This window comes from Lissotriton helveticus, chromosome 2_1 (assembly GCF_964261635.1).
Source record: "Lissotriton helveticus chromosome 2_1, aLisHel1.1, whole genome shotgun sequence".
In the NCBI taxonomy this organism is placed as follows: Eukaryota; Metazoa; Chordata; class Amphibia; order Caudata; family Salamandridae; genus Lissotriton; species Lissotriton helveticus.
Window position 1 is genome coordinate 990,796,647 of NC_136059.1, and position 25,961 is coordinate 990,822,607.

The window sequence follows — 25,961 nt, forward strand, 5'->3', positions numbered from 1 at the left end:
GATACTCCCATAGAATCTGGGATACAGTTGTGCAGGTGCTGCCTCAGTGCCCAGATGAGGCCCTATCGATTCTCTCCCAGGCAGTTGTGGACTGGAGAGAAGCAGCCAAACTCACCATCCATTGTGGACTGGACACCACTGAGTCACTGGGCAGAACTGTTGTCTCATCAATAGAATTACGATGCTACGCCTGGTTGAGGACTTCTGGCTTTTCAGGGAATGTGCAATCTACCCTTATCAACATGCCCTTTCATGGTACTTGCCTTTTCGGTGACAAGGCAGACTCCGCGCTTGAGCTATTTAAGGATTCTCAAGCTACGTCCAGATCCTTGGGCCTCACAGCTACCACTCATCCCTCACAGTCTGCCTTTCGTCCCTTTCATAGGTACAGAAGGGGCTCCCAGCCACATCCTGTCCAGCCCAGCCACTGAGTCATGTAAGCTGTCCAGCCTCTGCGTGGCCACAGACGTGAGACCCAACGTCCTTGTGGGTCAGGGAGCCAGCAGGCAGGTCAGTCCACTCCACCCTTTCCCCCTCTGCCAGTGCCTCCAAATCCTCTTGGTCCAACGTTTCAGGTCCATTGTCGACCCGTCTGAGGCAGAGTTCGCCATCCCCTCCTTTGCTGGCAGTCCATCACGTCAAACAGGTGGGTTCTGAAGATAGTCCGAAGGGTCCACATCCTCCCCTTCAAGACTACACCTTCCTCCTTGCCACCTTCATACGACCGCATGTCAGAGGATCATTTCGCACTTCTCCACAAGAACATTATGACTATTTTGGCCAAGGTGGCTATAGAGCGGGTACCTGTGCCAGAAGTAGGGCTTGGTTGTTACTCCTGCTGATTTCTGGTGCCCAAAAAGGACAGAGGCCTGTGTCCTATGCTAGATCTCTGGGCCCTCAACTACTTCCTCCAGAAGGAGAAGTTCAAAATGCTCACCTTAGCCCATGTCCTTTCTGCCCTCAACCCAGGAGACTGGATGGTAGCATTGGACTTGCAGGACGCTTATTTCCATATTCTCGTTCTACCTGCCAACAGACGTTACTTACAGTTCACGGTGGGCCACAAACACTTTCAGTTTACTGTGCTCCCCTTTGGCCTTACCAGTGCTCCTCGGGTGTACACAGTAGTGATGGGGGTGGTCACCGCTCATCTGTGCAGATCAGGGGTGCCAGTCCTCCCCTATCTCCATGACTTGCTGTTAAAGGTGGATACGCCCAGGTTGTTGTCTCCCACCTCGCTGGAGTTCACTGTCAATGTGCCGAAGTCACACCTGACTTCCTCTCAAATGGTTCATTTCAGGGCGATTTTGGACACTGTGCAGTTTTGAACCTATCCTCCCGAGCAGTGAGTAGAGGATATTCATGCTATGATTCCGATGTTTCAGCCTCTATCCCGGATGTCGGTAAGAGTGATTCTGAGGCGGCTGGACCTTATGGCCTGCTGCAGTCCTACTGGTGGATCTTGCCAGATGGCATATGCAGGCTCTGCAGTGGGACCTGAAGTTCCAGTGGGCGCAGCATCACAGGAATCTTTTCAACTAAGTCCAGATCGCTGAGGAAATTGCGCACCAACTGCGGTGGTGGCTAATGAATAGGCTGTCCAGAATTCGGTTTAAACCGAATCTGCCCGAAAGTACACTACCGAATGAAAATCAGCTGACTCGTTTGAAACCGAGTGTCACTGATTTTCCTTGCTGTTGCACCACTTGTCCATTTGATGGAGCCAAAGCACTGCAGATCAAACTGCAATTTAGGCCCGAGAAGGAAGCACCTCCGAACGTGCGTCACCCCCATTAAATTCAGGAGAGACACATTGGTTGGCAAGATTGTTGGGTGTGGCCAGTTGCCATTGAAAATACTCTCCGGTGTTTGTCTAGCCCCACACTCCTCCTCATACTTCAGGCAACAGGACGAGACGACGACCAGACGACGACCGCCAGTGTTCCAAGGCCTATTTTATTTTGAGCCATCCAAGGTAAATGCTGGGAGTGTTGTGCAGTTCTATAAAGCGTTAGCCATCTGTAATGTATGTGGTGCTGTTGTTCTTACACGCCTTCGTAGAGCCCCTGCAATGTTTTGAGTAGGCAGGAAATTATTGAGCGACTAGGGGATGGGCACCGGGGAAAGCTGTGGCAGGCTCAAGTGTTTTGCGTAGTTTTTCTTGAAACGCTTAATGCGGCCCGTGAGCAAGGCCCCCTGCCTGGTTAACGTGGGGGAGAGAAGCTGTTGTAATCTGCCGTTTGTCTGCCTACCGGCTCGCACCCAGTGAATTCACAGGTCTTTGAAATGACTATGCACGTAACGAGGCTTTGTTGGTATTGCGCCCCTGAAATGTTTTAAGTAGGCAGGAAATTCACAAATTATTGGGCGACTGGGGGTGGGCACTGGGGAAAGCAGTGGCACACTCAAGTGTTTTGCGTAGTTTGCTTGAAACGCTGAATGCGGCCCTTGAGCAAGGGCCCCCTGCCTGGTTAACATTGGGGAGAGGAGCTGTTATAATCTGTCGTTTGTCTGCCTACCGGCCCACACCCAGTTGATTCACAGGTCTTTGAAATAATTATGCACGTACAAGGTTTTGTTGGTATTGCGCCCCTGCAATGTTTTAAGTAGGCAGGAAATTCATAAATTATTGGGCGACTGGGGGAGTGGGTACGGGGAAAGCGGCAGCACGCTCAAGTGTTTTGCGTACTTTTTAAAATGTCTTTGAAACTCTTAATGCGGCCCGTGAGCAAGGGCCCTCTGCCTGGCTAACGTGGGGGAGAGGAGCTGTTGTAATCTGCCATTTGTCTGCCTGCGGCCCCCACCCAGTTAATTCACAGGTCTTTAAAATGACCATGCACATAACGGGGCTTTGTTGTTGGATGGCTTGTTCAGAGGTTACTAGGGTAGGAAGAAGTTTGACTTCTGTGAAGAATACTGAGCTGACAGAATGCATTACCTATTTCTTAAAAAAAGTTGTACTTTTTTTAAATTAACCTTAACCATGTTTGGTGTCTCTATATATATGTGTCTTCGGCTCCAAAAACTGTAAAACATATTTGGCATGTCTCCCACTGCGCCCCCCCAGCACCCTCTCCCGCCCCGGAGTGTGCATCTAATTGTGTGAAATTATGGTAAAGGGCTTCGCTGTTCATTTGTCGAGTATTCTCGAAGGTAGATCTTTAGCTGTTTGCTCCCCCTCCAGCCTGTTTACTTTATTGGCTGCCAGCGCCCATTTTAACCCTCTCCACCCCGCACACAGTCTTCGGCTCCACCAACTGTAAAACATATTCGCATGTCCACCTAGCATGAGTGAGTAAACACGCAACACAAGCAGTGTGTGAAATTAGAGGGAACTATTTGTTGGGAAAGTAGGTGTTCTTTTAGAGGGACGCTAAGAGACACCAGACGTAAAAAGTGTGATAAAGATGTCACAGGATGTAAAGAGTGCTAAAACAGGACTTGGCGGATTCAGCATCGCTTTGAGTGTTTCCCAGATGTCTGCGATATTAGGACCCTTATAACAATAAATTGAGTGTTTAGCCCTAGTTTCTGTACTGAGCAAAATGACTAGTTTTAAGTGAAGTTCGAACCCTTTAGTCCATTGTGCACGTAAATTACAGAAACAGTGAGTACTCAGTAGATTGTCTCCTACATTAGTATTATGCAGCCTCAGTAGCCGATGCATCACAGCAAAAGAGAGAGTAGACAGAGGCAAAGGAAAGGAAGAGAGGGGAGAGGCGATGCATTACATCAAAAGGGGAAGAGGAGACAGAGGAGAGGGAAAGCCTCGTGGGGGAGAGGAGCTGTTGTAATCTGCCATTTGTCTACCTGCGGCCCCCACACAGTTAATTCACAGGTCTTTAAAATGACAATGCACGTAACAAGGCTTTGTTGTTGGTTGGCGTGTTCAGAGGTTACTAGGTAGGAAGAAGTTGGACTTCTGTGAAGAATACTGAGCTGACAGAATGCATTACCTTCTTCTTAAGAAAATGTTATACTTTTTTTAAATTAACCTTAACCATGTTCTGGTGTCTCTATATATGTGTCTTCGGCTCCACCAACAGTCAAACATATTTGGCATGTCTCCCACTGCACCCCCCAGCACCCTCTCCCGCCCCGGAGTGTGCATCTAATTGTGTGAAATTATGGTAAAGGGCTTCGCTGTTCATTTGTCGAGTAGTCTCGAAGGTAGATCTTTAGCTGTTTGCTCCCCCTCCAGCCTGTTTACTTTATTGGCTGACAGGGCATATTTTAACCCTCTCCACCCCCGCACACCCTTGAAGATCAGCCTGGGGTGTTTTACGTCAGCGGGCTGCTGGACTGCGACACCCTTCTGCCCTAAAAGATTGTAACCCACCTTCAGTATAGGAAAGCCCTGAATACTTTTTTTTACTTTTTATCAAAGTCCAAAGTATTTGTAATGTAAGTGCATAATGTGATGCATATGCATTTCCAGGTACTTCAGAATGAAAAGCGGAGCACATATCAGAGCCATTAATTGCCTTGGCTCAGAGGCTGTAAAATCGGCAAAGAGGGGGCGGGTGTTAAGCCTTACAAATGCTGACCAGGCATGAATCGTCCCTAGCACCCATTGTACTAGAGTTTCAGAATGCATATTTTGAAGGGTTGCTTTGTAACTTGACATGTTTTCACTAAACAAAGAGTCCATCATGGGCCAAGACAATGACCATTCTTCTTATTAGTTGATTTTATTTGTTGATTTTTTTTTTACCTGAGATCTCTCTGCTGTGAAGGGAGTCGATGTTATGGTAGCTCTCTTCACATGAATGAAGTTTGTGGTGCGTGCACCGTTTTTAAAGTGTCTGCGCTGTAATCATTTTTTCTTGTAGAAAGCAAACGCCCTAGTTTCTGTACTGCGCAAAATGAGCAGTTTTAAGTAAAGTTCAAACCCTTTAGTCCATTCTGCACGTAAATTACAGAAAAGGTGAGTACTCAGTAGATTGTTTGAATTGTATTCTACATTAGTATTACGCAGCCTTGTGGGGGAGAGGAGCTGTTGTAATCTGCCATTTGTCTGCCTGCGGCCCCCACCCAGTTAATTCACAGGTCTTTAAAATGACAATGCACGTAAGGAGGCTTTGTTGTTATTGCACCCCTTCATGGAGCCCCTGCAATGTTTTAAGTAGGCAGGAAATGCATAAATTATTGGGTGACTGGGGGGTGGGTACCGGGGAAAGCGGCAGCACACTCAAGTGTTTTGACTACTTTTTAAGATGTCCTTGAAACTCTTAATGCGGCCCGTGAGCAAGGGCCCCCTGCCTGGCTAACGTGGGGAGAGGAGCTCAGCCTATCAGCAGGATGGTGTATTTCAGGGCTCTGGCCAAATGGCTGCCCTGTGCTGCACTAACAGAGTAATTGCAAATGCAGAGTCTGTAATTAAGCTGATCAGCATGCAGGATGGAAAGATAATGGGAAGTGCAATGCAGAAGAGCAATAAGCAGCATAACCATCAAGACCAAAACAGTGGCATTGTTTGGCTAATTGGAAAGATTTCAACTTCACAAACTCATTGAAGAAAGCCAGCAATAATAAAAGCAAAGTGTTCCATTAACACTGATAAAACACCGTTTCAGTAGTTTTTTATGGTGCAAAAATGAGTAACCACCGAAAAGCACTGTTTTTTCCAAGTATTGAAATCACTGGAAAACACTGACAAAACACCACCAGAATTTACCAAAAATAGAAACTGAAAACAGGAAAGCCTACAAATGAACTATAATTGGATCAGAGGCAGACCACGCACCTTTCTCCAACCAGATCTGACAGTGGTGATGGATGCGTCACACCTAGGATGGGACAGCCACTTGGGAGAGGAGGAGATAAGAGGAGTCTGATCTCCAGCGTAGTCCGGGCTTCACATCAACCTGTTGGCGGTCTGGGCGGTTCGCTTGGCACTGAAGGCATTCCTTCCCTCCCTCAAGGGGAGGGCAGTGCAGGTGTTCACAGACAACACCACCGCCATGTGGTACTGCAACAAACAGGGCGGTGGGGTCACGGAGCCTTTGTCAAGAGGCCCTTTGTCTTTGGACATGGCTAGAACATCAGGGCATGACCCTGGTGGTTCAACACCAGGCAGGTTCTCTGAACGCCAGGGTGGACAAATTCAGCCGTTGGTGCCTGGTGGATCACAAATGGCGTCTTCACTCAGAGGTGATGCAAGGTCTCTTTCAGCAGTGGTGAGAGCCTAGGTTAGATCTGTTCGCCACCGAAAAGAACACGCAATGTCGGCACTTTTGCGCGTTCTAGTGGAGTTGCAGCCTCATTTACACCTTTCCGCCTGTACCACTTCTGTTCCAAGTGATGAAGAAGATCAAGCACGACCGGGCCCAAGTCATTCTTGGGGTACCGGACTGGGCACGAAGAGTCTGGTACCCCGAACTCCTGAGCATTGCTATCAATCCTCCGATCAGACTGCCCCTTCGGGAGGATCCTCTGTCACAGCAGCAGGGAACAGTTCTCCACCCAAACCTATCCAGCCTCCACCTCCTTGCGTGGAGATTAAACGGCAACAGTTTGCAGCTTTTGACCATCCTCCCGAAGTCTGTAATGTCATTTCGGCAGCCAGGCGTCCCTCCACTAAGACAGTATACGCCGGTCGATGGAGCAAGTTTGTGGCATGGTGCACAGCAAAGGCTTTCTGAGGTTCCTTTGTTCCTTCTCTCTTTGGCACAGCAGGACTCTGCTCTGGGCACTTTTAAAGGCTACCTGGCAGCCATTTCTGCTGTTCTGCAGCTACTAGATCAGCCGTCTTTATTCAAGTCCTCTATTGTTAGTAGGGGCCAGATGTAGGTAAAATCAAATCTGCAAATCTTTAATAGTGAATTTTACCGTTTCGCTAGTAAGGACTCGCAAAATTGAATGTAGGTAGAATCCCCAAAAATATTAGCAAATCCTCAAGATTCCTTAATAGCGAATAGCAAATTGAGATTCACTAATAAGGAATACCTACCCATTCACTCCTATGGGTTAGGAGGCCCATTGGAATGAATGGGAAGATATTCACTATTTGCGATTCGCTATTAGAGATTCGCAAATAGTGGGCGCTATTTCAAGGGTGTCAAAAGGACACCCTGTTGCACCCCTTCAGTGTGCACATGTGGCGCACATACATGCCCTAAGGGCATGGATGTGTGCCACATGGCACTTTAAAAAAAGCAAAAAAGTTCTTTTTTTTTTTAAAGGAAATGGCTAATTACCACCAACTTGATGTTGGTGGTAATTAGCGATTCCATAAGGCTAAAGTGCACTTTCTTTTGTGCTACTTACATTGCATTTAAGGAATTGCAATTTGCGCTTCCTTAAATGCAAGAGCAAAATAAGGAATCACAATTTTGAGATTCCTTATTTTGCTAGTTGGTTTAAACTCACCTACATTGCTCGCAGTCAAATAGCGATCGCAAACACTGAAATTCTGCGAATTGCAGCGTTGGCACTCGCTATTTGGCCACCTACATCTGGCCCTAGGTTCTTTAAAGGCATTATTCATCTACTTCCTCCATCTCCTTTCATAATGCCTCAGTGGGACTTGAACCTTGTTTGACTTACCTTATGTGCGCTCCCTTCGAGCCTCTTCACAGCTGTCCTCTTAGGCTTCTCACTCTTAAGACTGCCATTCTTGTTGCCATCACCTTTGCTCGCAGAGTGAGTGGGCTTCAGGCTCTTTCTTCTAAGCCCCCTTTCTTATCGGTCCATCCGGACAAAGAGGTGCTTCGAACAAGGTCTTTGTTCCGCCTAAAGTTGTCACTCCTTTTCACGTCAGCCAGACTATTACTCTGGCAACCTTTTTCCCACCTCAGCACCCTTCCAAGGAGGAGAGACTCCACCGTCTGGATCCGAAACGTGCGCTGTCTTTCTACCTTGACCGCACAAAAGATTTCCGGGTGGACGATCAACCCTTCGTTGGCTATGTGGGTGCCAAGAAAGGTTGGGCTGTGCAAAAGGGTACCATCTCTCGATGAGTCGTCCTTTTATCAACATTTGTTTATGCTTTAGCAAAAAAGTAGTGTCAACTGGGGCTGCGAGCTCATTCCAGTAGAGCTATAGCAGCAACTACTGCTTTGTTGTGTGGAGTCCCACTCATTGACATCTGCCAGGCGGCCATTCTATTGCACAAGTTCACCAGACATTACTGCCTGGATAGTCAAGTCCGGAGGGACGGCTTCTTTGCCTGTTCTATCCTCCAGGACTTTCTGGTGTGAACTTGTTTTGCAGTTCCTCCTCTGGCTTTGGTATTACTGAGGTATCTATTCTAAGGTAAGGAATCTATAACTAATAGTCTGTTTCAGATGAACAAGTTACTTACCTTTGGTAAGATGTATCTTTAAGAGACATATATTTGTTATAGATTCCTTATCGCCCCACCCATCCTCCCCACTCTGCAAACTGACTTCTAGGGATAGGGATCCCCTTGCAGGGCCCTAGTGTGGCGCACCTGAGGTCAGTATCTTTCATGGCTCTGCGCTTCTGGCTTGAAAATTCGTGTCGACCTGACGTCAGCGTGCAGGGGCGGCATCTAAGTAGGCACTGCAAATCGTCCCGGTGCCGATGACAGACGTGGGGTCGACCTACGCCACCTACCGACGCGCAGGGGTATTGCTGAAAAAAAATTCTCTGGATCCAGTTTGATGTCTGGGGGTAAATCTAAGGTAAGGAATCTGTAACTAATATATGACTCTTACAGATATATCTTTACCGAAGTTAGGTAACTTGTTCCTTAATTGTACCTTGTAAATTGTTAGAATCGTCGCTGCATTCTTTTGCACAGCCTTGTCTCACCAACAGTACTGCAATTTGAGGGGGCTAACCTAGGGGCCTTCCCTTTCAGGAGCCAGCCCTCGTAGCCAGTTATACGGGAAATCATTTGGGTGTCTTTTTCTGAATCTGGATCACGAACATTCCTCTCCTGAGCTTTATAGTAGAGTTTTAGACATAGGTCCAATTACGTGGACAGCTCTTCCCCACTTCTTCAATTGATATTTAGCTAGTAATTTTGAATGCAAACAACGCAAATTGCAGGCGGGTTTATAAGATGTAAATGTAGTTATTGACTGTATTTTCTGTAGGCAAGCCCGTCTGCACCTGACCCCAACCAGCGCCAGAGACCCTGTTCCTCCGACCACCCACCACTACGAATCCGCTGCCCTCCACGCAGTCAACCCCACAAGGAACAGCAACTGCCAGCTGTCTAGGCCGAACATCACCCACGGCCAGTTCTTTTGCCGACACTGCTGACAAACCTTCACCAACCTCCGCATCCCCTCAGCCACCCCCCTCCTGCCGGACACCTGCACACCCGAAGCCCTGAGGTGCATCCTTCTCAACGTACACTCCCTGCAGTAGAGATCTGGGACCTCCTCCACACCCTCTCTCCAGACGTCGCCTTCTTCGCGGAAATCTGGACCAGCTCCACCCCCGACATTGCTACTGCCATCCCCGACATCGCACACAAGAACTCCCTCCCACTCACCACCTCCAGCACAAACATCTCCTCATCCCCCACAGAACACATCCATTTCCAGATCCAGACCAGACCCTCGCCTACAGACCTCCTGGACAGCGAACCGCGTTTACCACAATCATCACTGACCTCAACGCGCCCCTCGCCTCCATGGACTACATACTGCTCAGAAACCTTAGTTTCCACCTCAACAATCTCAGCGACCCCAAATCCACTGCCCTCCTGGCAACCCTGCCAACATTGGACTGAAACAGTTCATAACCACCCCTACCCACAAGGCAGGACACACACTCAACTTCCTTTTCACAGGAGGTAATAACATCCACTTCAGCCCCATCACGCAAACCCCCTGGACGGACCACCGCTGCATACACATCTCTTTCGACAAAGCCACTGCTTAAAAACCTACACCACGCCGTCTGCGAAGGAACTGGAGCAAGGTCAGCGAGGACCACCTCAAATCCACCCTCAACCGCGACCGACGTTAACTCTGCAGCCAATGAACTACACAGATGGATCTCCAACTGCACAGACAAGCTCGCCCCCCCTCCGCGACCGACACAGACGGCGCCCCATAAAAGCCACCTAGGTTTACCACTGACCTCCAACAAAACCTCGGACCACCTACAAGAACGCCATGACAGAATTCCACCAATGCATCAGATCCACTAAAAGTATCTTCATCCAGAACAAAATCCTCGCCAACTCCAGCAAAGCAAGCCAGCATACCATCTCCACCTGGACCCCAATCACCACCGAATACACCGCCACGACCATGAAGAGCATTCAATGAGGAGCCCCCACGGACCCCTGCCCACGACACATTTTCCACAGAGCCTCTGCTGCCATAGCACCCGAGCTACAACGCGCCATCAACGCCACCTTCGATTCCTGCACATTCATCGATGACTGGAAACGTGCAGAAGTCAAAACCCTCTTCAAGAATCCCTCTGTATACCTGACGGACTTCAAAAACTACCGACCCATCTCTCTCCTCCCCTTGGTGGCAAAAGTCACAGAGAAATTCGTCAACAACCAGCTAACTAACTTCATCGAAGACAACTCCATCCTCAACCATTCCCAATCTGGTTTTTGCAGCAACCACAGCACTGAGACCTCCTTCCTCACCGCCACAGTCAACATCCCCACTCTCCTCGACCAGGGCCACACCGCACCCCTCATCCTACTAGACCTTTCTGCAGCCTTCGACACCGTCTCCCACCACACTCTCACTGCCAGACTCCACAACGCCAGCATACATGGAAACGCACTCAGCTGGATCTGCTCCTTCCTCACTGGCCGAACCCCAAGAATCAGACTCCCGCCCTTCCTCTCCGAACCCACAGAGATCATCTGCAGAGTACCCCAGGGATCATCACTCAGCCCCACGCTCTTCAACATCTACATAGCCCCCCTTACCGCCATCGTCAGACATCATGGACTCAGCATAGTATCCTACGCCGATGACACCCAGCTCATCCTCTCTCTCAGAAAGGATCCCCACACCACCAGACTCCGCTTCCAGGAAGGAGTGTGTGTAGTGTATTTTGTAAAGCGCACAGCTGCCCCAACGGGGCGTCCCGGCGCTCTATAACGCTGTGGAACCCTTCCTGACTCTCCCTGTGAGAAGCTCCTTCTGGGCAACCCCAAGGTGAAGCCAGGCATCCCAGTGTTGTAGGGGCCGTTGTGGAGATTAAGCAAGCTATTGCCCAGAGTTGCAGCGTGGGACCCATGATTACAGTTGGCGCCGAGGCGAGAATTATCGAGTCCGCGGACATTGAGCTCAAGACCCTGCCGCGTCGGGACTTGAACCCTGGTCCCGGGCCTGATCTCTGCTTCAGAGTCTGCCGCTCTAACCAGTGAGCCACACTTCTCCACTAAGTGAAAAACGTTGCATTCTGAATGAACAGCAGCTATCTGAAACTCAACTCCAAGAAGACAGAAGTCCTCATCCTCGGACCCACCCCCTCAGCTTGGGACAACACCTGGTGGCCAAGACCTGGTGGCCCACCACCCTCTGCAACCCCCGCACTCCCACGAACCACGGCCAGAACCTCGGCATCTTACTCTACTCCTCCCTCGCCAGAACCCAACAGATCAACACAGTGATCTCCACTTGCTTCAACACCCTCCGCATTCTACGCAAGACTTTCAAATGAATCCCCCCCACAAAGCCAGAAAGACTATCACCCAAGCACTCATAACAAGCAGAATGGACTAAGGAAACACCATCTATGCCGGAATCAAGAATTCCCTGCTCTGCAAACTCCACACCATTCAGAACACCGCAGCCAGACTCGTCCTCTGCATACTACGACATGAACACATCACCCAAGCACCTGCGAGACCTCTGCTGGCTTCCCATCGAGAAGAGAGTAGTACTCACTCACGCCAACAAATCCCTCCACAACACCGGACCCCAATACCTCAACAAAAGAGTCTCCTTCCACGTAGCAAGAGAGACCGCCGGTCCGCCCAACTCGCTGAAACCCCGTGCATCTGCATAGCCAGAACGGGTGGAAGAGCCTTCTACATCGCAGCAAAGACCTGGAGCGAGCTCCCGATCAACATCAGACGCTTCACCACTCTGCACATCTTCCGGAAGAACCTCAAGACCTGACTCTTTTTGTCTGACTCGGAGCTTCAAATACCCACCACCTCCCCCCAGCGCCTTGAGACCCTCACGGGTGAGTAGCACGCTTCACAAATCCCTGATTGATTGAGTTATTGCATAGCAGTGCCTGTCTTTTTTTCTTCTGTCAGCTAGTGGAGCACAAAAAGTGTTGTTCTCTCTCTCAGCTGCTACTGCTTTAAATCTGTTGAAGGCAACTAAGGTGTTTAATCTGCAGCCCAAAATATAAGCTATTGCTGTAGTAAATGTATGTTAGAAAGATACTGAGCTTATTATTTATTGTAACAGTAGAGTACTAGTATGATTTTTAAATTGTGAAATTTAAGATAAAACGCATGCTTTGTTACCTGACTGTTAAGTGGCCACAACTAACCAAGCTTCATAGGGATAAAACTGATTATGGATTTTAACCTTTTTAAGGCCAAGTCAGAGGTCACCATATTTTGAGAGGTATGTTACATCAGTTATGTTGAGTTTTGGGGCGGTTTCATTATGGGATTTCCTGCTTTATTGCAGTTGAACTGTACTAATTTCGCCTCTGGCGTAACCCAATGTAGTGGATTTAACTTCCCGGTTTAGGTAGTTTTCCTACGACTCTTTGCGCAATGAGCTCCCATATTGCTTGTTTTGTTTGCTGTTACAGAGAGCAACAAATTAGCTTCACATGCTGGGACTCTTTGCTAAATCCAACCCACCACCTGTGTCTTTGAGTCATAAAATTTCCTACAGTTGCCACTCGTCCATAATTTTATAAGGCTAGTGTAAAGCCAAACAGCTGTACTCTCCATTTAGCCATAGCAGTACAGGGAGTTCATCGGCATACTAATAGTATTTTCAATCAGATTTTTTTACTCCAGTATTGTTAAATGTTTTTGTTTTCATTTTTCTTTCTTCTGATTCAGTGCAATTTGGAAGTGAGGTATACATGAAGGGAAAAGCACCCTAATGCATTGTTTGAGGTGTACTGTATAGCTCTTACATACATTTATAAAATGTATCTTTGAGGGAGTTGGCGACAGTGGGGACAAGGATGAATCCTGCAGCAATAAGTTTAAATGTGTTAAAAGTTGTTGACTTCACATTTTGGGTCCATTTATGAGAACCAAGAAAGCCTCTTTAGTACAAGATAATTAGCCACCACGTTATGTAAAGGCTCAAACAGGTTCTGATGGTATTCAAGTTGTTGAAAGATGAAGCTAATTTCGATTACTTTTCATATCAGTATTCTGCCTGTGTGCATCATGTCTGTGAAGTGTGTTGATGTATGGAAGCCCAGGGACCTTCAAGTATATTTCCACTTCCTTCCATGTTACAGGGTTACCTGGTAAATTGCATAGGGCGTCCAATTCCATTTGTGAGTACAAGTGCCTAAGAAATGCTGCTAATTTATCCATCACAAGCCCAATGTGAAATGCTTTGTTTTTTTAAAATTTCTCTTAGTTTCTATACTTGATCTGTTACTCTTTATCGCGAGGAGTAGTCTTCAGCCTGTATTCCAGCAAGCATAATAGACTGAAAAACAGCAAATAAGTTTGTTAGCATTCCATAAGAACTATTTATATACTGAGTAAATATGTTACTAACTCTGAAAAATGTTTAATTTGAACAAAGGATATAAAACATAAACCCCAAATTTAGTTTAATACATAGTTACACATGGGTTAAAATGAGCCTTAATTCAGCCTTGATTCCAATTGCTTTTTTGTATACTGAAAATCTTTTCTTATTATACGTTTCAGTATATCTGACATGCCTTGCCTGAAAAGTAGTCATTATAGTTCAATTTCCTGTCCTGCTAGGGTGCCATGTTTCTAATGCACAAGTCTGTTTAGCAAACCGGCATACTTTTGTGACAATGCAAGTAACTTTCTTATAATACTGAATGTGCACCTTTAGTTCAGCGTTACTCTATATCAAACCCTTTCTGTTTGTTCCTTCAATTTCATGTCATAGATGCAGCTAACATTCAGAAAAAAACAGTTATAGGACCGTTGTATTTGGGCATTATAACTGAAAAGTCCCAACATAGCTTAATCATTGAATATTGTAGTCACCTTGTCTGAGGGACATGTTCACTTTCTTGTTGCTTGCACCACAGTTTGTGGCTGCTTAAAATGCATAGTGATAATTAAAATGTTTGGCCTGTAACCTAATCTCAAAAGTGTTCAGTGAAGCTGTTTCTGATAGAGACTTTTAGGTACAGATTCCTCACCTTTTAATATTCCCCAGGTATCAGACTGGATCTGTAAACTTTTTAACAGTATCTCTGAGCACCAGTAGGTGGCGCCATGAGGCTCCCCACTGATGTCATTCTTCTTTGAAAATGACTTGCAGAGCCTATATAGGCGTCACTCCCACACACTGACGTCAGTTCCTTACTTTTCGCACCGCCAGAAAACGATCTGGGTCTACTTCTTGTCTTTTTGGGACTTTTACCTCTTCTAAAATTAGATTATAAACCCGGTAAAGATTTTTGCAAACAAATATCTGTCAAATCCTCATCAGATCTTCCTGTGGTGCCTGGAGCTTGAGTTGCCACTCTAATGCCTGCAGTGGTTGCGCATTGATGAATCCGAAGGTCATACGAGACTGCAAGGCAAAACTTTACATAGCTAAGCACCTAAAGAGACCTCAGTGACACCGATCCAAGTCAAAAGTTTGGCCCTGTCTCGTTCCAGATGTTGCAGGAGTTGTTCCAGAAGTCTTTCTTAGTCTTGAAGTTGTCAGGTTAGTTGAAGAAAAAGAAATGTAAGTGGGACTCGGCCCCTTCTCACGACTCTTATTCACCTGAGAAAGCTCAGGAGCAACTCCATACATCTCACTCTCTTTACCGAAGTTGATCACGTCAGTCTATCCCACAACTTGTTCTGACACATCCCAAGTTTCCGGGGCCATCCACCACTCCGAAACTGATAGAAGAGTTCTGCAGGGATTTTTGATCCCCGCTATCTCCCTTCGGCATGCTTTCAGGCCCCACAGAGCAGAGAAGCTCGCCACGTGGAATACTGCCAGTAGGTTCGCCCTCTGCACAAGTTTGACCTTCCAAGATCATCACGAGACACTGTCCACAATTCTTTTGGGAATTTTGACACCAATGCCAACTTCATTGATGCCGAAAGACAAGGTAACTATGGCACTCCCTGGCTCAGAGCCTGTGTTGGTACGACCTTGACAGAGGCAGAGACCAAACAGACACCAGTTCCTCCAGTTCGACCTGCCACCTCCATAGGAAAAGTCACATGCACTACAATCCCTGTTTGGCATGGTTTCTGGCAATGATTATGAGATGGGTGTTGAGATTGGTCGGCCATACCATGAAGAGAATTGGTATGATGACCTCCCAGGAGCAAGTGGCCTTGATACCTCCTCTGAGTCAGGGCTCCTCTCGTCCCCTGATCCTGCCACTGAAGAGAGCTTTTTACACCATGGTGTGGTTGCCAAAGTCCTTGACCTCCAGCTCCCCTTCTTGGAGTTGAAGTCCTCCAGCCATGGCAAATAACCACTGAGCCCCTTTTGCCTTTGCAATGAGCCACTTAAGTATACCTTTTTGGGTGTGTGGACCGAACCTTGTTCTAGGCCCCCAGACAACCACCATTCGGCCCTAGGCAACCCTGCGTTTTTATCTCATCTCCCTTCCCCTGAGAACTTAGTGTTGCAGGCATCTATAAGCAGGACAAACACAGTTCTAACCACTGCCCTCTACCCCCATGCCCTCCAGATAGGGAGCCATAACAGGTGGAGACATTTGGAAAGAGTCATCTCATCCACCAGCTTTGCTCTTAGATCTGTGAATGCCAGCAGCCTCCTTACCCTTTGGGATTCGGTGGCTCAGGTCCTCCTAGATGTTCTGGAGATTTCCAACCTGTTCTCGCTCATGCTATACATATAATTAATTGTGACGTAGACCCCACCAGTTTTATCGTTCAAGCCATTGGTACTTTGTATCCATTCGCCATCACGCTGGACTGTGGTAAATTGGTTTGTCAGGCAATGTCCATGCCCATGCCTTTTGGCAGGACTTGCCTGTTTGAGGACAAGGCAGATTCTGCTCTAGAGCGACTCAAGTAGAGTAGGGCCACGGCACACTCCCCAAACTTATCTCTCCTGCCTGCCAAGAACATTAGCCTCACCGTTTGTTTTTCAGCTATGGAAGAGGTACACTGTACCATCAGCCAATCCAACCTTTAGAAGGTACCCAGAATTTTTGTGGTTGAGGCTGTTGTTCCCAACTCTCCTGCGGTCAAGGTCAACAGGTCGCCCAGTCCACTGTAGCCCCATCTGCCAAACCCCTTTAGCATGCCCTTAGTAGACCACAGCCACCTGGTGGGAGGCAGGATCCAACAATACTTAAAGTTGGCGAGCCAAAACATCAGACAGGTGGGTCCTTCAATTTTTTCATAAGGTGTTTGCCCTACCGCTCCTTTCGACACTGCTGCAGTTTCCACCGTCCATACCCCTCCCTCCCTCCAATGACAGACGGAGGGCCATTTGCCTGTTCTGCAGTAGAAAATGCAAGCCCTTGTGGCCAAAGGGGCTATCAAGAAGGTGCCTGCTCCAGAAGTAAGTAGTGGTTGTTATTTCTGCTACTTTCTGCTGCCAAAGAAGGATGGAGGCCTTCATCCTATTTTAGACTTGGGCCCCTCTCAGTGTCTTCCCCGGAAGAGAATCTTCAAGAAGCTCACATTGGCCAAGGTGTTGTCTGCCCGCGACCCTGGAGACTGGATGGTGCTGTTGGACATGCGGAATACCAATTTCCATATACCCATACTGCAGACCTTTCCGCTCTACCTACTGTTCATGGGGGTACAGACGCATTTCCAGTACCCTGTGGTCTCACCAATGTCCCTGAGGTGTTCACTAAAGTGATCGTGGTGATATCAGCACCACTTTAATGTCTTCAGTGATTGTGTGTCGGCGAACGTGAATGCCTTTTGATGCAGCTAGTAAAAGCTTTACATTACCAAGCACCAAATGACTCCACAACAAGATCTGACCAAGTCAAAGATTTGGTCCCATTCCCGATCCAGAAGTTGCAGGAGTTGTTCCAGAAGTCGGTTTTGTCTCAATCAAAATCATCTGGTAAAGTGGAGAAAAAGCACAAGAAATTGAAGCAGGACTCTGCTCTTTCATGGAGGTCAGATGGTTCCAGTCTTCCCCTAACTCAACCGACTGGCTGTTGAATACGGGCTTACCCCAGGCAGTCGTCAACAACCTCCAGACAACTGTGAACCTACTGTCATCTTTGGGGTTCACTATCAATGTGCCGAAGTCATACCGACTCCTTCCCATAAGCTCTCTTTGATTGAAGCCATTCTGGACACAGTTCAGTTTCGTGCTTTTCCCCTGGAAAGGAACGTTTAGTACATTCAGGCTGTGATACAGATCTTTCGGTTTCAGTCCGGGATTACTGACGCTTATCGCATCCTGCTGGTCAAGCACGCCAGGTGGCATATCTGGGCTATGCAGTGGGATCAGAAGCCTCAGCGGGCCTAGCCTCAAGGTTAAGCCTCCAACCACATTCAGACTGCAAAAGATCTGCAGTGTTGGTTACTGGACCATGATTTAGTCAGCAGAAGACCCTTCTCCCAACTTCACCCAGAATAGATGGTTGTGACCTATCCATCCCTTCTGCGTTAGGGTGACCACCTGGGAGAGGTCTCCGGCAGAGGCTTGCCTTCATATCAACCTTTTGGAGCAGAGGATTATCTGCTTTGCGTTGAAAGCCTTCCTTTGGCCATCATTGGGGGCTGGTACAGGTGCTCAAGTACAGAATCATTGTCTTGTGGTACTGGAAGAAAAAGGAAGAGAGGAGTTGCACCCTATACCAGGAGGCCCTGTATCTCTGCAAGTAGCTGGACCACCAGGGAATGTTCCTAGTAGTGAACCATCTCACAGTATTGTTGAATGCCAGATAGGATGAACTCAGCTGTTGATGCCTAGCAGATCACAAGTGGCAGTTACACTTGGAGGTGACCCAAGTCACTTTCGCTACTGAGGATACCCTTAGCTCGACCTCTTCGCCAGCACCAAGAACTTGCAAGTCAGCACTGCTGCACATTGGAGTTCCCAAGGTTTTTCTCGCTCTGAGACTCTTCCTGCCTCGAGTGGAACTTGGGGCGCCTGCATGTCTTTCTGCCGATACTACACCTTCCCCGAGGTCTTATGAAGATCAGGACCGACCGGGACCAAGTCATCCTATTGGCTCTGTACTGGATATACGAAGCATGCGGTATCCAGACATCCTGGTCATGAGCATCTATCCTCCTCTCAGTCTGGCCCTCCAGGAGGATCTGCTCTTCCAACAGCAGGGCAGGGTTCTGCATCTGAGCCATCACAATCTCCGCCTTTACGCTTGGAGATTGAACAGTGACAGCTGAGCACCTTCAGCCTCCTCCGGAGGTGGTTGCCGCCTTGGCAGCCAGGCGTGCCTCGATAAAAACTGTGTATGCTTGTCGTCAGGACAATTCTTTTGTGGCTTGGTGCAGTAGTTAGCAGATAGACCCCCTCCAGGCAAAGTTATCTGACATTTTGTTGTTTGTTTTATCCCCAGCCTTGCATTCTTTCTCTAGACACAGTTAAAGGGTACCTTTCGGCATTTTTTTATGGCTGCCAGATCAGCGCTCATTGTTTAAGTCTCTAGTTGTTATGCATTTTTTGAAACATTTACATTTATTTCCTCCCTCTCCCTTTCTCATGTCACAGTGGGACCTTACCTTGCTACTCAAATATCTGATGTGCATTCTTTTTGAGCCTTTTCATAACTATAATGGCCCCTTACGACTTCTCACCCTTAAGACAGTGTTCCTTGTCTCCATATCATTGGAGTGGCATGAGTGAGCTTCAGACTTTGTGTCTACCCGTGGTACACCAGCTTCTTCCCATACTAGCTGGTTTTGGGGACACTGACATCTTTCTTGCTTAAAGTTACGACGCCATTCCAAGTCTGTCAAAACATTACCTTTTTTCATTTTGTTTAAAAAAAAAAAAAAAACGTTTTTAGAGTGAGCAAAAATATGCAAATAGAGGGACCATTCACAAGATGTATAAACATTATCAGAACATACTGTAGAAAAGATATGAACGTTTAAGTGCATTGCGGATGGCGAAGGAGTTGCATTGTGTAGGTCAAAACATCAACTAGCCTGTATTATATGCACTGACTCATCCCTCTATGGAGCAGGAACGACTCCACCGTTTGTACCTCAAGATAGCGCTAAGCTTTTGTGTTGAGCACACCAAGGAACACCGGGTAGATGATCAGCTGTTTGTTGGATTCTGTGGAGTGTAAAAAAGGCAAGGCTGTACAGAAGAGAACCATCTCCCACTAGCTTCCTGCTTTGCCTGAAGATCAGCTATACATTGGCCAAAAAGCAGCCTCCAGAAGGACTGCATGCTCATCCACTAGGGCCAAAGCTCCTATCACTTCATTGGGATGCGGAGTTCCTGTCCTTGGCATTTGCCTGGCAGGTACTGGGTGTAGAGAGGGGCATTTTGCCCACTCGGTCCTGCAGGACTTTCTGGTTTAAGTACATTCACAGACCCACCTACCAGTGTGCAGAAGTAATGCTGAAAGGTTTTCAGCATTACTCACACTTGGTGAAAATTCAAAAAGTAAGGAATATGCTGATAAGTTGTCTCTAACAGAAAGAAAGTTACCGAAGGTAAGTAACATGTTCAGTAGGGACAAGCCTCTAGGAGAGGCTTAATTGGCCTTTGAATATGAATTCAGAACCTGGTTTAGTGGAGTAAGGTTGTAATTTCTCCTCATCTGAGGCATTAGTGGGCCTCATACTGTCATACGCACTGTCCTACCATCTGCTATCTCCACGCTTGTCAGTTCCACCATTCCCACAACAGTGCTCACTTAGTGTTATATGTGGTAAGGGTAAGGGTGGATGTAAACAAGGGCATTTATATAAATAGCCACATGAGTGAGGGCGCTTGAACCAAATAGAGAAAGGGCTCTCCCACGTCTCACAGGTGAAAATTCCCTAGGTATAGTTTGTTTGTTTCACCAGTTTCTCACTGGCGTCTGACAAGCCTGGGGGCCTTGGGTCTTCTCAGCCCCTCAGCTGCCTCCTAACTGAAAATCTTCACTTGCACACACACACACGGACACGCATACATACACACTGTATTACAGATAGACCCGACTAGCCAACTAGACATCACTGCCGTAAATAACGATGGAGCAATTGCATGGTGCATTCACAATATAAAAACACACCGTATTCCAGATAAATCCGACTAGCCAACTAGACATCACTACCGTACATAAGGATGGAGGGTGCATTCACACAACAGATTAAAGCCTTCAGTTGTAAAATACAACATAATATTAAGCTTACTTATAAATAAATGTTAATCCATCTAAGCCATTATAAGGAAAAATGTGCTGTATTCTTCTTTAGAACTGGTGTCACAGCCCTCCTGAGGCCAATGAATATGTTACGAATAAACACAAATTAAAAGTCTGTCCTGTCTTCTATCAGGAATCTAAGTGTTCAGATTTTAATAAAACACACACACCCCCTAAAACAAGTTTTATCCAGCTACAAATTGGAGATGTATTGTGAGAAGACACTTGAGTCCTGTACTCCCTCTGATTAACCCTTATGCTTCCTTAGCCAATCCCAGATGTGCTTCATTGCGCCCAAGGGAATCTCCTTGAATAGGGTTTGAAAGAGGCTGGTTTGCATAAGACTGGAAGTCTTTGCTGCGGTATACATTCACACTCATTCTTTGTGTCCTCAAGAAACCTAGGAGTCTTAATGATCGATTGCCCCTGGGTTAGGTGAGGCAGGCAAACCTGTTATTATGAGTTAAAGGACATGCTCCTTTGTCTTCATCTGCACCTTCCTTTGATGATGTTTGCCTAACCCTGCAGCAGTAGTGGACCATTAAACTGAGTCTGATCACCTTGTGCATCTGGGCTTAGCTGAGTCATTGTTACTGTTTTTAATGGACCCCTGCCGGTGGAGGTCCTGGAGATTGTTTTGGAATAGGTCTAGAAAGTTCTGGAATTTGCTGTTTTTGTTTAATGAAGTTCTTAATGCCTAACAATACTGTGCCCAGACTTCAGTTATCCTTTCGTCTCATAAAATGTCCCTGAATTGAGTTTCTATGTCATTTACCACAAGGAATTTAAGTTTACAGGCTTCAGTACACTAGAGATAGAAATATTTGTGTTACCTATAACCTTACTGCACACTAGATTGTGATGTATATTAAGATCATTCATGAGCCTGCATGAATGGGACACTCAAGGCATCGGCACCAGAGCATGTGAACACCATCAAGAGATCCTTCTCTGGTCCTGTAGGTTGTTTTGCTTATTTTTATCTGCCAGTCTTCACAATAGCCTTACTGCATTAACATATAAAGTATTATTGTCTTGATTTGGAGTTGAGGGATAAGGCTTAGGTCAGCCGTGCTATTCTAATGCAAATCCTGATTTACTTTGTTTATTTCCCCTCAAAGTCTCGTCTCTGTTTCAATTTATTGCAGTAGAAACCTCTCCATATGAAAATTATGCTTGAATATTTAAATTACTTGTATTCAGCTTATTTGTTTCTGATGAAATGAAATGAAAAGGGTTTTTATAAAGCGCATGGCTACCCGTAGGCATCCCAGCGCTGTGACAGTAACTAGAGTTGAAGTGAGCCTCTACAGAAAGAGCCAGGTCTTCAGATGTTTTCGGAATGTGAGGTGGTTGGGTTCTTTATGGAGGTCCAATGGGAGGTTGTTTCAGAGTTTGGCGGCGTTGTAAGAGAAGAGCCGTCCTCCACTTCTGGCCTTCTTGATCTTTGCTACTGCTGCAAGGTGGAGTTCATCTGAGCATTCTGTTGACCTTGTAAGGACGGATCAGATCTTTGATTATGGGTGGTCCTCTCCCTCCAAGGGACTTATGGGCAACACACAAGGCTTTAAAATTGATTCTTTCTTGAACCGGGAGCCAGTGGGGAGCACGCAGAGCAGGTTTGCGGAGCAGCGGTTGTGGGTACCCATAAGCAGCCTTGCAGCGGAGTTCTGCACGATCTGAAGTTTTGTGATAGCTGAACTTGGGGCACCCAAGTAGAGGGCATTGCTATATTCTATCCGAGACAGAATTAAAGCTTGGACCAACAGTTTTTTGGCTTGACTGGGTAGGAGAGGAAGCACTTTACGTATCATTCTTAGCAGCCCATAACAAGATGCTGCCGTCTTCCTGGCATGGGTTTTGAATGAGAGGTCTTGGTCTAACCAGATACCTAGACTTTTGATCTCTGTTTTTGGGGATGGTGCCGGCCCCATACAGGCTGGCCACATGGTGTTTGATTTGAAGCTTAGATGGTTGCCTAAAAGCAGCTGTTCGGTTTAATCACCTTTGAGTCTTTGATGGGATAAATTCATCCATTTGGCCACTTCTTCAAGGCAGGAATGGAGATCAGTGGATGTCTGGTCATACTGGTTCAATGCGACGACGAGCTGAGTGTCGTCAGCATATGTTACCAGATGAATCCCAAAGGGGGAGGTGATATCCGCCAAAGGAGACATATAAACATTTAAAAGGGAAGGGCTCAGGGATGAGCCCTGGGGGGCTCCACACCGAAGGGGTTTGAGCAGGTGTCGCCTTCGAAAACTTGCACAAGTCTATCTTCTAAAAAAGATTGAAGCCATAGTAAGGCGGTGCCGGTTAAACTGATACTCCCGAGACAGTGAATCAGAATTTGATGGTTCACTGTGTCCAAGGATGCGCTCAGGTCGAGGAGAATTATGGCAGCGGAGCCTCCGGCATCCAGGATCTTTCTCAATTCTTCCACAACCGCTAATAAGGCGGTCTCTATACCCTGACGGGGCGGAAGCCTGTTTGTGAGGGATGGAGCAGGTTGTGAAACTCGAGAAATGCGGAGAGTGTGTGATTAACATGTTTCTCCGCGATTTTGCTAATTCCTGGGAGCAGTGAGATTGGACAGGAATTACCCAGATCCGCAGGATCCAAATGCGTTTTTTTAGCAATGCTTTTATCATTGCCTTTTTCCACTCAGGGGGGACTATACCTGATAAATATCTTTCTAAAGACCAGTCGTTGTCCTCAACTCGTTCTGCGTTTCATGGAAGTTTTGGTATCTGTTTGGGAAGGTTTTTTGATTTCTTTGTCTTCTTGCCTATGTAGTGGAGTGGTGTGGCTCACTGGTTAGAGGCGGCAGACCCGGAAGCAGAGGACGGCCCGGGACCAGGGTTCAATTCCCGACGCGGCAGGGTCGTGGACCAGGGTCAGCGGACTCGATAATTCTGGCCTCGGTGCCTACTCTAACCAGGGATCACACTCTGCAACTCTGGGCATTAGCTTGCCTCATCTCCACCACGGCCCCCCACATACGCCGGGGATGCCTGGTTTCACCTTGGAGATACCCAGTAGGGACCATCTCACAGGAAAAGCCAGGACGGGTTCCCCAGCGGTCTATAGCGCAGAGATACTCCTTTGGGAGTCGATTCTATCGCGTTAGAAACCCACAATTAGCGTGGCGAAATTAGTTGGACCTGACTACATGCAGTCAGCGCCTTTATGTACCTTACATCACTTTCTGTGACAATGCCTTTCTGTCTAGACTCTTTCCTATTCATTGTGCAAAAATTGTTTTAACACATCGTCCTTGCTTGAATGATTGTCTTCTATAGACGTACAAAATTAGTCATATATAAAGTATTCATCCTTGCTGTATTTATGTGTTACTTTTCTATTTGCATATACTGAGCTTTATAATCTGAAGAATCTTTTGCTCTGTGTTTTACAGGAAGATTATGACAAGTATGGAATCCGAATCCGAGTGAAATTCCGTAGCAGCACCCAACTTCATGAGCTAACTCCTCATCACCAGAGTGGAGGGGAGCGTAGTGTATCCACCATGTTGTACTTGATGTCCCTGCAAGAACTCAACAGATGTCCATTTCGAGTTGTTGATGAAATAAATCAGGTAAATATTCCCCTTCACTGAGAGCTGGATGCAGCTATGCTTTATGAAAGCTCAGATATCATGGTTGTGGCAATAAAGATCACTTTGCTTATGGACAATTCTAAAATTGTCCTCCATTTAAGTGCTGTACTCCTGCTCTTGGTTTTGTGGTGGTCTGAAAAACATGCATATAGGACCACATCAACTTATACAGAAAGAGAAGGACTATGTCTGAAAGTTCTTGCGGAACTATGCAGAGGCTCATAAGCAGTGCATATGCCATTTTTGCTGAAACTGTACTGCCTACCATACAAATGTTAACTCAGCTCTGTGCTTTCTTGTGCGCTGCAGGCAGTATAATTTGAGGAAAAACCGGTCAATGGGCCCGTTCTGAGCCTACGTACAAAAGTAGAATGTGGTCATGATACAGTATCAGGATTTCCTAGTTCATCTTTCATTCCTTCTGTCTCGGTCACTATGGAGCCTGGAAAATTTGGTGCCAAACTAGACTAGCTAGACACCTGGCAAAATCACCTGTGCACTGTGAGGGTCGTCTTCTGGCCAGACAGACCCTCATGAGAAAGGGAGAAGGTGTGGGTGGGGTAGAGAGATCAGAGCATGTGGTGAGTCAGCAAGGCGGGGGGCAGAGGATAAGCACTCGCAAGTAAATGGCTGGAGGGCATTTCTGACCAAACGAAGTTCATTAGTATCAAGGGCACAATTTAAGGTTCTCACTTTGAATGTCAAAGGGCTAAACTCCAGGCTAAAGCTGAAAAGGATCAAACAGGAAATTAAAAATGTCAAACCTTGCATTGCATGCTTACAGGAAACTAAAAATAATATGAACAATAGATCAGTATATGAATGGGTGGATTCCCAATATTTTATTGATAATGTAATAGACTGTTGAAGGAGTCGTGATATTAATATTTGGACCTAACTGCCAGCTGGTCTTCCATATCAGGGTCACAATTAATTGCCTTGTGTTAAATATTTGTTCTTTTTTATGGCCTCAATAATAATGAACAAACTATATATGATGAAATTGCAGAGCATCTTGGGATGCTACCCAGCAACCTTATATAGTTGTAGGAGACTTCAATTGTCTCATTGATAAAGCCACTACTAAAACCTCTGAGCAGACCCAAATGACCCAAGTCAGGAAAGCGGTAAATATACTGAAAGGAAAAGCTTGATCTAGTCTATCTTTAGAAATTGCAGAGCTCAGATCTCAGACTACATTTTTTTGCTCTGTTGTCCATAGTAACTATTCTCGTATTGACTGCTTTTTAGTTAGTAAGGACATGGGCCTGGCACCAGTGATAGACTTTCATCCCGTTTTGTTTTCAGACCATGCCTCACTTGAACTGCCACTTGTCATAATGATACTGTATCACCTAAACATGGATGGATATGTCTCAAGTTTGTGCTGCATGTACAAGAATGCATGGTAAAGATTATAAAGTTTGTGACAAATGTTAATCAAATAAAGTATGATAAAGCCAGTGATTATATTTATGGGATACTTTTAAAGACAGCATTAGAGGCTTTTCACAGCAATATTTTGTCACTAGACGAAGAAAACTACAGGAGCAAGAACTATATACCTTAATAAGAATGTGAACATGTCTTTATAGTAACTAATTGGGATAACAGGAAGTATTTTCAATGAGGCTACAAGGGCCAGGGCACAAATTAAAGTACCCCATCATAAAAACGCAGAGCATCAGATTGGAAGCTTTAACATTTTAAGATTGGATTATGGGGACAAAATGGGTCCACTACTTCCTGCACAAACTAGAACATACATAGCAAAACGATGTATATTAGAAATTCATGATGATATAGCTGATTAATTCTGTAGCTATTAATAATCTTTATCCATCCTCTGTGGCAAACACTGGAATAGGGAGGAATTAGCCAATTACTTGCC

The 25,961-nt window shown here is 46.4% G+C and overlaps 1 protein-coding gene across 1 annotated transcript in view; it reads left to right on the top strand.

The window, feature by feature from the left end:
• The window catches only part of SMC5 (structural maintenance of chromosomes 5), a 699,122-nt gene that overhangs the window by 577,871 nt on the left and 95,290 nt on the right, over nucleotides 1-25,961 (top strand). Inside the window, exon 22 of the mRNA XM_078675750.1 lies at nucleotides 23,870-24,049. Coding sequence (XP_078531876.1) covers nucleotides 23,870-24,049 — 180 coding nt within the window. The remainder of the gene's footprint in view (nucleotides 1-23,869; nucleotides 24,050-25,961) is intronic.